We start from the raw sequence: 13945 nt of genomic DNA, 5'->3' as shown, positions 1-13945 counted from the left end.
CCCTCTGCTGTGGTTCCCTGTCAGGTGATCCCACCATCAGCTGGCCCCGCCCCTCGCCCTCCCCTCCCAGTCACTCCTCGCCTGGCCTGAGAAGGTAAGGGCGACGGCAGGGGATGGCGAAGCAGCCAGGGCAGAGACAGAGAGATACAGAAAGAGTGGGGGAAAGAGGGAGGGAGGGGAGAGAGAGAGAGATGTCAAAAGAATTGTGTGGTTTTTAACAACTGGTTCTCTGCCCTAATGACCGGCTTGGTAGGCATGGCTGGGGGGGGGGGGGTCATGTGACTGGTGGAAGTAAGTGACATCGAGTTGGCCACACCCACCCAGGTTTTGTGGCTCCTGGGGTTTTCTTTTCTGTGGGAAACGGGTCCAAATGGCTCTTTGAGTATTTAAGGTTGAAGACCCCTGGTTTGGGGGAAATCAAATTAATCCAGTTTTCTGCTAGACTAATCTAGGATCAATTCCAACAACTGCTCAAGATGAATAAGGAGGAGGACCCAATGTAGAATTGGTACCTGCAGTGCTAGCAGATGTGTCAAGAATGATACTTTTTGCAAAGTGAAAGAAAGGTTTGATGGGAGATCCACACAATATTTCTGGAAAGTGTCTTCTTGCTTTAGTGCAAAATTCAGGAAACTTGTTTTCTTCTTACAAAGAAAGTTAGAAACACTGACTGAAGGGACTAGTTTCCTTTGCCATATTTGGTTTAAATTAAATTTAGCATCTGTTGTAGCTGCTTTACCTTTAATCAATATGAAAAAGCAACACTGCAGCCTATCTTCTGAGATCAGAAGACTTTGTCTGCAGTCTTTGGTCCTCTACTACAGCGGAGTAAGGAGATAATTAGCTTACCCACAAAACAACTACTGAAGAGTTCCAACAACATGGGAATAAAGACCAAAGCAAAGTCCTACTGAATCAGACCTCTAGTCCAGCAATCATTTCTCATTGCCAACTACTTGCAGAAGGAAGCCAGTCTCCAGCAGGTGACTTCCAGAGGCTGTAACATTGTCCTTAAGACTAATAGCTGTTGATCCCCATGACTTCCGTGAATGGATCCAACTTTTTTTTTCTTTTGAAGCCAGCCAAGCTGGTAGCCAGCATCACATCTCATGCTAGCAAACTTCAAATCTGAATTATGCATTGTGTAAATCAACTGATCAATTGCAGTCCAAACAAGTGCAATATGGGCAGGACCCCCATGAGTATTTTTCTTCAAGTAAAAATCGGGCTGAGACATAACTACCATGAACCCATAGCTTCTGCTCATCTGAGTCATAAAAAAAACAGTGCTGTTCTCAGCCATAAAAATATTTTTTTCAGCCCAACTGAAAAACATGATTTACAATGAACTGAGAAAGTAATTGTAATGAAGATGTTTTCAAACACTTTGGAAAAGAATAAGATAAGAGCTTTTTTGCTCTGGTGGGCACGATCAGATTTTTATCATACTAGAAGTGCTTTTGCAAAATGGTGGTTGGGAGGCTTATTCATTCGCTTGATGGTTGCCCTGGAAATTGAGCCCCTTTCAAAGGACTAATTTATCACAGCATTACTTCCCACTTGCCTTCACCACCATTACCACCATAAAGCCAGGTGCTCCCTATAAGCTCTGTTTATCTTTGTCCTTTTCCCAGACGAATGGATTCATTTCCGAACAAACACTGAATTGCAAAAGCCTTTCATTTACTTGAGAAATCATACTGTGCCCAGACACATTTGAAAATTAAAAGAGATTAATACTTTGTTTTACAACTAGCCATTTATCTCGTTGTTTAATTATTTATTTATTAGCAGTCATAAGGATTAATGAATCTGGCAAGCTCCAAGAAGGATGTTACAGAGTAGCTAGTGTTCTGTGTTTCACATTGGGAGGGGGGGTTTCCCAAGATTAGGAAAAGTAGTTGGAATTCTGGGGAAGGACCAACCTTTACTCTGGAGATTAGAACTTCTGGTGCATCCATAAAATGAGTCATGGATCTTACAGACCTCATAGAAGGGCTTTTTTCTCTGTAATAAAGTTATTCTTTTCTTTCTAGCAAAGATGTGGCTGAAAGGATACAGAAGGTATTGGAGAGTCCTGGACCCTTCTTTGATCTCAAGTCAGATGGTTCCTCCAGTCCTAGTTCACCAGAATTCCCTAACAGGAAGAGCAAGTAAGTTGAATGTGAAAGATCATATGGGCAGGAGGGATGACTTGAGATTATTTCAACGGAATAAAGAAATATAGCACCTGCCAGTGTCATTAGGGAAGACCCTTTCTTTAATCTAGTAGAGGATTTAGGAAGCAGCAATTCAGATTGCTATGCTACATCGGCTGACTTCTGTCAGAAGGGAAGATTAATCTTTCGGATGGGCGAATAGCTCTTGAGGATTGTGACAGTGATTCTTTGGAGCTTGTGTTCCTTCAGCAGAGGTCTCTCCAATCAGACATCAGGATATTGTGTGATGCAGCCCCTGTCCCGTTCTTCATCTAATGTGAGCAGCTGTTGTAGTGGAGTCAGAGAGAATGAAACATCAGAGGAGGAGGAGAATGAAGCGGTCAGTGTGGGATCTTTTATTACTCCCTTTCATAGAAGCAATCTTCCAGATACAGACTAAGTGACCTCTAAAGCTGTTTCCCATTTTTCTTGTGCAGGAGTTAATGTGTTCTCTTGAAGGTCCCCAGAAGCAGGATTCCCTGGTTCAGAATGCATGGTTAGATGACAGTGTCTGTACACCCAGTAGTACCAGCTCACCAGGTAAACACTGAAATTAGTTTATTTCTAGGGCAGATCTGCTAGGCAGAGTAGATTCCTTTTATATCATTGGTGTTGTTACAAAACTATAACTGGCCTATGCTGTCCCTTACAGCAGTGATAGGTAATGAATCATCTGGATTAGGAGTTTTCTGTGTTCATGATCCTCAAGGAGAGAAATGTAATCAAAATCCACACATAAGAAGAAAGCATAGATGTTTAGGGGAGCATAACATTTATTTAGAAAAGGACTACTCCCCCCATCCTAAAAACAGCGCCATGAAGGACTGAAGGTCCACAGAAGGTTGATCAACCAGGAGGAGAGGCAAGCATTGTAAATAACTAATGCATTATTGGAAGCATGTACAGTGGTACCTCGGTACTCACCATTAATTGGTATCAAAAATGAGTACCCCCAAAAAAATTCCCATAAGGAATAATGTAGTGAGTCACAAGGCAGCTGACACCAACAAGTTCTAGCTTGTGTGTTAAGTACCAAACAATAGTACTGGGACAAATTTTTTGTATCAAAATGCGTTGAGTACCAAATTTGATGAATTTCAAAGCTACCAAGGTACCACTATAATTGAAGTATTACAATTTCTGAACCTACTGTCAATTAGCTACATGTTTACCAGTAGAGTTTTCAGTATAATTTCATATATATTTTACCACCTTCTAGAATGGATACAGTGGTGGTACTAACAGGTAAAATTTAATGGAGATTTTTTTTTTTACTTGTTCAGCCGACAGGCTGCTTAGAGAACAGAAATGGTGTGTGGGTGTGTACGCACGCACCTGCCCTTAACCTGGTCAGTCCAAGATGTCAGAGAAATCTATCTAGATGGATCTTAAAGGTAGTTAACAAAAGATGGTGCAGTCCTTACCCAATTGAAATACAATCAGCATTTACGAAATAATTTCGGAATATAGTAACATCTTGGATGAAACCATTTATTTAAATATGTTCCAGCCTAATTTTTGACCTAATTTGTGGGCTGAAACTCCCTTGTCTGATAGGTGTCTATTCCAGCAGATGAATGTAGAAACACTGATTCTAAACTCTTAATGAGTTTCTGAAGCCAGGGTAAAACTAGGCTGAGTTCACATTTAGTTTGACCAAATTTTCAGAATTTCAAGACAGAAATTGCATTATTATTAATTATGTAGCTCAGAATTCCCTCCCTCCTCCCCTCCCTCCAAAATGAGCTATACAAATGTTTAGGCAACAAAGTCAGTGTATCTTTAAAAAAAAAGATGACTTCCCCATTGGATGATTCTCTAATATTCCCCTTGTGTTTTTTGATCTCCTTGGATCTTCTAGATTTAATCAGGGGCTTTCTATTGCTCCATTTATGTTCTTTCTCTATGAATAGAAAATCTCTTTGTCATAGGTCACTTTTTAGGTTTCCTTTATAGATCTTTCCACTGAGATTGAATAGTGACCAGCTGGCATTAATCTTCTTCCAAAGTTCCAGCTTGTTTCTCTTTTCCCTCATCAAATATCATGGATTCTTTTTTCTACAGTGAGGTCAGCTAGTATATCTACATACCATAAACCAATGTCAAGATAGCCAGAAGCCCTGTGACTATATAGAATCCAATTACATGCAGGCTTGATTTCTGCCATAGATTGCTAAAAGTATCATTGTTCTTCCCACTTATTTGGGTTAAACTGAATAAACTGGCTACTTCTTCTAATTTTGTAACCTAGGTAGGTAGTTGTTTGGGGATAATCAAATGAATTGAGGATCTTGCAGAAGTACTAACAGCTATATCTATACTCTTGCCAAGAATATTTCTTTGGGTGTATCCCCCCCAATGATTACACATTAACTAAGTAAAAGTTTGAGTAAGTTTGATTTTTGATGAGTACATGAATACATTCCATGCTGTTTTCTACAAATAGCATGTAAGTAATTTGTCACTACTTTCAGGAAGTTTTCTCTACAGCCCTAGGAATCTCTGGTGTTCTTTAGCCCAAGTAGTCCCAAAAGTGCTTTTTCAAGAGGCAACTGGACTTTCTGGTTTTTCTTCAAAGACGTTTCACTTCTCATCCAGGAAGCTTCTTCAGCTCTGACTGGATGGTGGGGAATGGAAGGATTTATACTCCTGTTGGAAGAAACATCCCTCTAGGTTCTGCTCCAAGTGGGGAAAACAGACACTGGAAACATGGAGACTGCTTGGAAAGATGGTTTAATGGTGGACAGGATCACATGGCTTGAGTTCCTGAACAGAAAAGGGGCAGATACAGCAAATCCTTGGGTTTTTATGCTCTCTCTGGCTCTGCATTTCTTGGGGCCCCAAAAGAGTATCCTGATTGGTTGTCAGACTCCCAGGGGGTGGGGGCCTTGCTGGCTGATGGTCACATGTGCTTCCCAGGTCACATGTGATGAGTTTCTGCTGCTATTGTGTAGAGGGCTAATCCCATCTTTGGCAATTCCTACTATGGCTCTGCCTGAAGGAGGCAGATCTTTGTTATGTAGAATAGACTGGCCCAGGCCTTAATGGCCCATTGACAAAGGGTGGGAGGCAGGAAGGTGGGAGCTGCTTTGTCTGTAAAATATGCTTCTCCCAGGGAAATATAATATTCTGCCTTTTTCATATTTCCTAAAATATTTCACTCTTCCAGGAAAGGGGTGGGTGCTAACTTCCTACAATCCCTACTCTTTTTTTTTTTTCAAAACGTGAGTTTTGAAACAAGTTCTTGGCAAAAGATTAAAATTGATCACATCAGGGAGGCTTAATGGGTGCTTTTAATTTTCTAATGCAAAGGGGAGGCATTGATAGAGGCAACAGAAAAGGATTCCTTCAGTGGCTTCCAAAAGCTTTCAACCATGAAGGTCTAGCAGCCAGGGAAAAATTTCTGGTAAGAATTTTACAGTATCCAATTTTCCATGCCAATTAATTTCAGACTTCAGATATTACTTTCTGTGAGCTTCCAGTCAGGTTTCAAGCAAACACATGTCCCAAAATTTTTCACAGCCATAGTTTTCCTTTAAATTACAGGCTGCCCATTTCCAAGGGTTGGTTACTGAACCTGCCCTAGCTCTTACTGTGGTGCATCCAGGATTTGTGAGTCCAAATTGAGGTTAGCCAGTGTACAATATCCATTCTTTTTTTTTTTTTTTTTGGTGTTACACATAATGAGCCCTGGGATTTCTACTCATGAGACCACCAGTGCAATATATCTTCCTTTACTGGGCAACTGGGCAGCATCATTTGTAAGTCACAGTCAGGGCTTGGGTTTTGGAGATCACTTTTCTGCTATCTCTTCAAGTGAGGGAATTGCCTGAGGGGGTTGTCACCTCCCCATGGAATTAGCAGGGAGATATGACTCCTTGGGCTTTTAGTGCCACAGAGGAAAAATCAACCTAGGAGAAGCTTTGTGTGGAGGTAAGTGAAGGAAATAGTTTCAATCTAATTCTGAATAGTGTGTGTCTCTCTGTGTGTGCATGTGTATGCAGCTACTTTTACAATACAGGCAATACAAACATTTTGGACATATTTCTCCTCTCCACCAGACAGAAATCTAGAGTGTACATAACTTGCTGTGGCAATCACTCCCAAATACAATTCTTACAATAAACTGATTACAATATAAATGAGACAAGAAAGAAAACTTTACAATGAATTTCCACCCTCCACCCATAGTCTTTCCAGCTGTCTTCTGAGGATTGAAAAGAGTCTTTTGGTCTTTACTTGTACATCTCAGGGTCTTTTCTTTCATATCTGCTGGTAAAATGCTTGGTGGTAAGGCTGGTCAGTCAGGCTTGGAAAGGTCTGCTCCACTCTGGTTGCTGTGCTGACTTTCAGTGGAGACTGGATTCAAACCCAATTCCTGGTTCAATCAGATGGAAGGTCTCCTTTGGAGGCAGCATCTGGATCCATGTGCTCTGCTTCCACAGTTTGCAGAGTCCTTTGTGCAGGGCTGAAAGACATGAGAACAGGGTCCCCTCCCCCCTTTGTGGGTAATCTTGTCAGGAAAGGCATTGTAACAGGATTACAGATGCGGGGGGTAGATAGCTTGCAGAGTTTGAAAAGAAACAACACAACAGTATTGCAGTTACTAAACAGATAATGCAGTTTCAACAAAATGGAGACACAACAGATAAGAAAAAACTGGATTCACATGCTTCAGGAAAGAGATGAACAGGTAAACCCATTTAAACACATACAGTAAATGCAAGACTGATTTTTTTACTTGTAAACAAACTTAAAACGTTTCCTCATAAACTTGAGTTGTTACTTTAAGATACAGAGAGAGGAGGAGAAAAAAAACAGAAATGAAATGAAATGCTCTCTTTAATCTGTGTTTGTTGGCCAGACAAACACAGGGCAAAGGCTCTTTCTTTCTTTTTTTCTCTCTCTCCCCCATTTTCATTGCTTCAACCTTTTTTTTTTCCCTTTTCTAACAATTTAAAATTCTTGTCTCTAGAGATCAGATACATTTTACAGTTACAATTACCTCGAGGGTGCACAAAGACTTAAACACACACACATAAAGAGAAGAAGGACAAAGAGAAGAAAACAGAACTCTGAGATTTCACACACACTGATCATTCCCGCCATAAATCTCAGTTAAATTAGGGAAGGCACAAATCTTAAACATACCACGTGGTTGCATAGAAGACAGAAAGACAAACAAACAAACAAAAACCCCAACATTCCTATTTATATATTTCCCTTTTCTTTTAAGTACCTTTATTTAGCCAAATTTGTCTTCCCGGTGTTATCTCTTAGCAAAGCCCATTTTTGACACAATTTTCCTAATTTCCTTTTATCCATGCCCCTCAATATGGGCACCCGCCTGGCGTCCCAGGCCGCGAGCACTTCTTCCACAGGGGTCCCCGCCACCAGCGAACTATCGCTACCCATGACCCTTTCCTTTTCTCCAGAAGGATCACTTCGACTTAGCCGGGTGGCACGCCATCAGTTTTCAGAGAAAAAGCTCTGGGAAGGACTTCGATTCCCTTACGAAGTATGGGCCCCTTCCTCTTAGGGAATCGCCGTAGTTTTTCGGATCCAAAAAGGGGATCCGGGAGGACCTGCTGACCCCAGCAGGTGGTACTGGCACCTCCTCTCACACACACACGCTCGCCCCGTGTCTGGGCTGGACAAAACCGGGTTTCCCTTTCACAATTTATTTCCCCCCTTCACACGCTTGGCTTTCGCTCGGCTTCCATTCCTTTTAAACACAAAGTTCCACATTTGGCAACCCCCCCTTGCTTTCTCTATCCTACCGGTCATGGCTCGGTGGAGCTAGCAGTAGGCAGAGGTGCGGCTAGAGGTCACTCAAAGAGGTGAAATCAGACTGTTTTCCAGGTGGAATCCCACACACACACTTCCTCCTTCCCTAACAGAAGGTCCTGTGCTCTGGCAAAACCCCCATGCTCTCCAGACTGTTAGTCTTTCTGCGGTTAGGAAATGCACAGAGGAAGCAAGATCCAGCTGTGGTTGGGAGAAGGGCCTTCACTCACACACATGCAGGCATACACAAATTTCCCATGCTTTTCCATACTTTAAAATTAAAATTTAGAGGTACTCACCTTCTTTCCAAGCAGCCTTTGAGCTCAAACTCAAAACCCCTTTAAAACCTAGTTCCAAATGGCCAAGGTCCAGGAAAACATACCCACAGACTCAATGGGTCTGCTGCTAGCAAGGGAGGCTTACCTGGGCCTGGTCCATTGGTTAGGTTAGCTTGGAGTCCCACTGGCTCGCCAATTGTTGGAAGAAACATCCCTCTAGGTTCTGCTCCAAGTGGGGAAAACAGACACTGGAAACATGGAGACTGCTTGGAAAGATGGTTTAATGGTGGACAGGATCACATGGCTTGAGTTCCTGAACAGAAAAGGGGCAGATACAGCAAATCCTTGGGTTTTTATGCTCTCTCTGGCTCTGCATTTCTTGGGGCCCCAAAAGAGTATCCTGATTGGTTGTCAGACTCCCAGGGGGTGGGGGCCTTGCTGGCTGATGGTCACATGTGCTTCCCAGGTCACATGTGGTGAGTTTCTGCTGCTATTGTGTAGAGGGCTAATCCCATCTTTGGCAATTCCTACTATGGCTCTGCCTGAAGGAGGCAGATCTTTGTTATGTAGAATAGACTGGCCCAGGCCTTAATGGCCCATTGACAAAGGGTGGGAGGCAGGAAGGTGGGAGCTGCTTTGTCTGTAAAATATGCTTCTCCCAGGGAAATATAATATTCTGCCTTTTTCATATTTCCTAAAATATTTCACTCTTCCAGGAAAGGGGTGGGTGCTAACTTCCTACACTCCTTTCAGACAGCTGGACATTTGCATTCTTTTAGCAAGTCGTTAAGTCCACCTGGAGGTTTATGGGGTTACCTGAGTTGTGCAAATGGGTGTGGAGCCTTCTTCTTTTCAAAAGACTGTGTTATAGACTGGAGATAGATGATGTTATATCCCTCCCCCTCTGTTAAGAGAGGCCTATTCAATTTTGACATAGATGGCCTCTTTGACCACTCTTTCAAACCAGTGGTCCTCTCTGTCCAAAATGTGGACTTTGCTGCCTTCAAAATGAGAAACAAAACGTCTTCAAAGAAAAACCAGAAAGTCCACTTGCCTCTTGAAAAAACACCTTTGGGACAACCATAACCTGGATGACTGAGAATCTCCATAGACATCTAGCCCAAGTACTAAGCAGCTATAATTCAATGTAAGAAAAGACTGGTCAGGCACTGCCACCACCTGACATTATATGTTATGTAAAAGTAGGAGCAAATTTATTTTGTTTTAAACCCAAAGCAAATATATTATGCCTCAAGATTTCGACCAAATTGATGGGCTACGATTTGACAGAACCAAAACATGGAATATTTTGGTTGTTCTGGTTTTCAATGAAGACAAATTCTGGAGGATCTTACTTTATGAACAGGACAATTGAGGAATGTGTTTCTTTCCTCAATTTAGGATACGTTTGAACAATTCTATCCATTTTTCTGAAGGCTGATAGCATGCATTTTTAATGGACTTTTTCTGACCATGTTTATTAGTAATTTTTTCTAATATGCATTATTATACATTTACAGTTTCTCTAATGTGTTCATTTTTAGCAGTGAACTATGTCACAATATTCAGCCAAGAGTAGCTCTCAGAATACACATTCAGTGCAAATTCAATAACTTCACCTTAAAAAGTTAATCAAATTAATTTCTTTCTCATTCTTAGATATCCCAGGGAAGATATGTTCTTCTCCCCCCCCCCCAGATTTAAATTCTAAATCCTAGAATTCCAAATCAAATCATCAAAGTATCTTCCAAATAGTAGACACAAAAATAGAATTTTATTAAGGAGCATTACCAAATGAGAAATATCCCAGATAAACATGCCGTTTGTATATCATAGGTTGCTGATAACTGATTGATCCCATTCCCAGACTTTTTCCATCACAGCCGAATCTCCCCCAGAATATGTTTTGATATAATTTACTGTTATTTTGTGCTTGGTTCCTTTCAGTAACTCAGCTGCTCCCTTCTAGCAATGCTGCAGGCTCCATGGAAAAGGGGAAAAGCAGTAAAGTGGATGCTCAACGTTACAGCCCAGTATGTTTTATACTTTTTTTTTTAATGCATGTAGGAAATTCAGGTAGGGAGGTGATTTGTGGGTTCTTCATATACAGGGAATCAGGGCAAGGAGAAGAAGGTTAAAGAAACTGCCACTTCCTTGTTCCACAGGCCTCCATTTTATGCTGTGTGTGATGCCATCGCTGGAGGGGTATCTCAGTGCATGCTGGGTAATTCACAGGTAATCTGCTTCCTAGGGGTCTCAATACCCTAGGACACAGGGGGATAAGGGCACATAGGGAAAAAGTGACAGGAGAATTGATTATCTTTGCTACTCTCTACATATCCCACCTATTTAAAAAACAGCCAGATGCTGTCAAAAGTAAAGCCTGTTGGTTTTTTATATTTTTATAGTCCTATAATATCTTCCAATTCTCTATTTTCTCAGGCCCTCAACAATTTGGAACATTTTTTTGAGGCAGCCACTCAGTCCTTGCCCAACATGGTTTGTCAACCCACATCCATGTATCTATCAAGGCTAACTTCACAACTTGGCTAACTCCTTAATACTGTATCCTCTTGATCCCCATAGTGCCCTTTTCCAGCCCATCTCCTCTCATTGCTGTGACTTATTATTTGCTGAATCATCACTTAGCTCACTAGCTAGTTTTGTATGTTTCTGTCTACTTCTGCTTTTTCACTGTCATTGGGAGGTGTGCATTCTTTGTGAATTATTGCAAATGGTCAAGGTTAGGAGAGAGGAGAAAGTCCCCAAGGGGTGAGGGGATTTTTTTTTTAAAATGCAAATATTGTATGTAGCCTCTTTCTTAGTCTTGATAATGTCTTTTTAACACATTTCTCTGTTGGAACATTACTTCTCCCCTGAGCATTGCAGAAAGACAAGTTTAAAGCTCCGCGAGTGCTGAATGGATATCAAGTTGTCAAGCTATTCTGACAACTTTATAAAGCTATTACCACGATTAACAGGAAACCCTCTGAATCCAGCTCTGGTTGATCATTGCCTTCTGCCTACTTATTCCCCACAGCATTATCCTTATCAAATACAAGGTTACAGCTTCTTGTAGCTTCCCTAGCCTTGCTCTGTAGAATACGGTTATCTTCTGCAACAGAATAAGTATTCTGATGAAGCTTTTGAGCAATCTACGTAGCTGTTTCCTTGTATTTCCTGTAAGATTGATTAGGGCAAGAGTTTGTTACCAAGCCCATCGACCGCCTTGGTTTAGTAGCAGTTTTAAATCAGATTTCTCCAGTTGCATAGTAATTTGAACATTATCGTTACCCCATTACAGACTTCTTCAACTTGGTCAATTACTGGACTGTTTCCCAGGACTGTTATTTTCAAAGCTGCAATTATAAAATTGGCCACCTTATAGGAAGCTTTACTCATCCAATTGTGCACCTATTCACAAGTGGTCATTCTTTATGAAGTTGCTGAAAATGATGTTTTGTCTTCCCAGTTGCTATGATGAATGGTATAAGGCTTTATGTTTTATTCATGGCTGAGATTGTCTCTCTTCATTAAGCTTATCCATCTCAGCTGAAGTATAGGAGGAAAATGTCCCTGCAGTATCCAGTGATCACATCTATCCATTAGTTGATTCTTGGAGTTATCTTCATCTTTTCTCTGTACGTAGGATCTGCTGCTGAAATGAGAACTCACAGCAGTTCACTTTGGAATTCAGAGGAAACAATGGTGGATTCCCAGAAACGCCTCACCTGGCCCTTCTGCTTCATTGACAGCTGCACCACAGGCAGTCAGGAATCAGAGTCCAAATGTGGCATTTTACTCATCCATATGTATCATTCCAATTCAGCAACTTCAGGAGAGCAGAACCAATCTAAATCTTTAAAAAAAAGAGGGAGGGCTCTCCCATATGCCATAGCTTTAGAAGCAAACAAAAGAGGAGTGCTTTTTTCTCTGTTATTACAGCTAAAATTTAGATATCCAAGATCCCACTTAGAAGGATTTGGGTGCCCTACAGGGCCCTTTCAAGAAGGCTGTATTTGTGTTCATTCTTCAGCATGAAGGCCTCAAAAGAGGAATATATCTTAGTGCTCCCAGGATTATACCTGGTTCATAAGCAAAACATCAGAACTGCGTTATGCAGCATAGGCAGGACACATAGTGCCAAAGAGCATGTGTGTGTGTGTGTGTGTGTGTGTGACAAAGAGCATTTGTTTCATTCTTCATCAGATTCCTCAGATCTGTTAAATATTTCACTGTACCACTGCCACCTTCTTCCCTGAGTCTTTGTGCCATCAAGAACCAAAACCTGTAAATGTGAATCTATGACTCCTTGTCCAATGCTTGTTATGTCTGTGGTGTGTCTTGGGCTTGCAATAAAAGACTACTGTGACCAATTCACCTTTGTGTTTTTTTCTGTTTAAAGCTAACAAACATCTAAGGTTTTATTGTATTGAAAGAGGGAGACCTGGAATCATAATGATCTGTAGCTTAGTTAACACTTCAACATTTCACCTAAAAAGTTTAATTATGGGAGTTCATAAGCCCTAGTAGAAATGTATTCCATCAAATAATGCTTTAGTAAAAACTCTTAAAATACAATGACAACAGTGTGGTTTGCAATGTTTGTATAGAACCTGTAAGAACCATTCTCAATGTCTGTATCACAACATAACAACTGTCCTATCCTCTGCTCTTAATAACTGTTGTGTATTTAAGAATGTTAGAAGCTATTTTAATATCACTATTGTATTTATAGTCCTAGAGCTCGTTTTACATGCTCTTCATTAAAAAACCCTCCAAACCAGGGGTGAAATCCAGCAGGTTCTGACAGATTCCGGTAACAGAAATTTTGAGCAATTCGGAGAACCAGCAAATACCACCTGTCACTCTCCCAAGAGTGGGGTGGGAATGGAGATTTTGCAATATCCTTCCCCCAGGAGTGGGGAGGGAATGGGGATTTTGCAATATCCTTCCCCCAGGAGTGGGGAGGGAATGGGGATTTTGCAATATCCTTCCCCCAGGAGTGGGGAGGGAATGGAGATTTTCAGTATCCTTCCCCTGCCACGCCCACCAAGCCATGCACATAGAACCAGTAATAAAAAAATTTGGATTTCACCACTGCTCCAAACATAATAGTTAACTATTCAGAAATGAGAACAGACCTGTGACAGATTACCAACTGACATTAAATTAAAAGCATTTGCCACCAATTTCCCTATCTTCTGTCTATATAAATTAGGGTTCTTAAACTACGAAAGGGTCAATGCACCTGAGCTCTATACAGACCATGGTTGGCAACTTGAAGACCATAGGATATCTTTGACATCTTGTCTACTTTTTTTGCAAATCTTACTTTTTTCATTGGAATGTTTTAGAGGCAAAATGGTTTAAGATACTCACTTTATACTTTAACTCTCCTTATTCTAGTGACATAATGACATCACTTAAGGGTGTTTCTTGTGGGCTCCCAGGCAGGATACAAAATTAAAAACAAATCCTTGACAACAAATTACATAAATTGCTTCAATTTGCCTTGTTTCCTAGAAGGATACCTGGTAACTATTAGTGGAAATGGCTCCTTTCCATCTCCCTTTCTCATGTAGTTACAATAATTATTCTTTACTGCTCCATTACTGTGTATGAATGGCAAAAAGCAGTGAAGCATGAACACTCATTTAGAGCAATGTGATCAATAGGCAG

At 41.0% G+C, this 13945-nt stretch overlaps 1 protein-coding gene across 7 annotated transcripts in view; it reads left to right on the top strand.

The window, feature by feature from the left end:
* The window catches only part of LOC139313079 (rap1 GTPase-activating protein 1-like), a 58998-nt gene extending 46367 nt beyond the window's left edge, over nucleotides 1–12631 (top strand). For 2 of the 7 annotated variants that reach the window (XM_070938447.1, XM_070938442.1), the window contains 4 exons: nucleotides 2037–2153; nucleotides 2409–2538; nucleotides 2636–2738; nucleotides 10211–10420. In XM_070938447.1, the coding sequence (XP_070794548.1) occupies nucleotides 2037–2153; nucleotides 2409–2538; nucleotides 2636–2738; nucleotides 10211–10401 (541 nt within the window). In that variant the 3' untranslated portion in view covers nucleotides 10402–10420. The other 5 variants (XM_070938445.1, XM_070938446.1, XM_070938444.1 and 2 more) reach the window with 5 other exon arrangements.
* Nucleotides 12632–13945: the final 1314 nt, after the last annotated feature.

This window comes from Pituophis catenifer, unplaced genomic scaffold (assembly GCF_029215685.1).
Source record: "Pituophis catenifer annectens isolate HBS135680 unplaced genomic scaffold, rPitCat1.0.hap2 SCAF_2, whole genome shotgun sequence".
NCBI lineage: Eukaryota > Metazoa > Chordata > Lepidosauria > Squamata > Colubridae > Pituophis > Pituophis catenifer.
The sequence above is the reverse complement of the archived record's forward strand: the minus strand, read 5'-3'. Positions and strand labels throughout refer to the sequence as shown.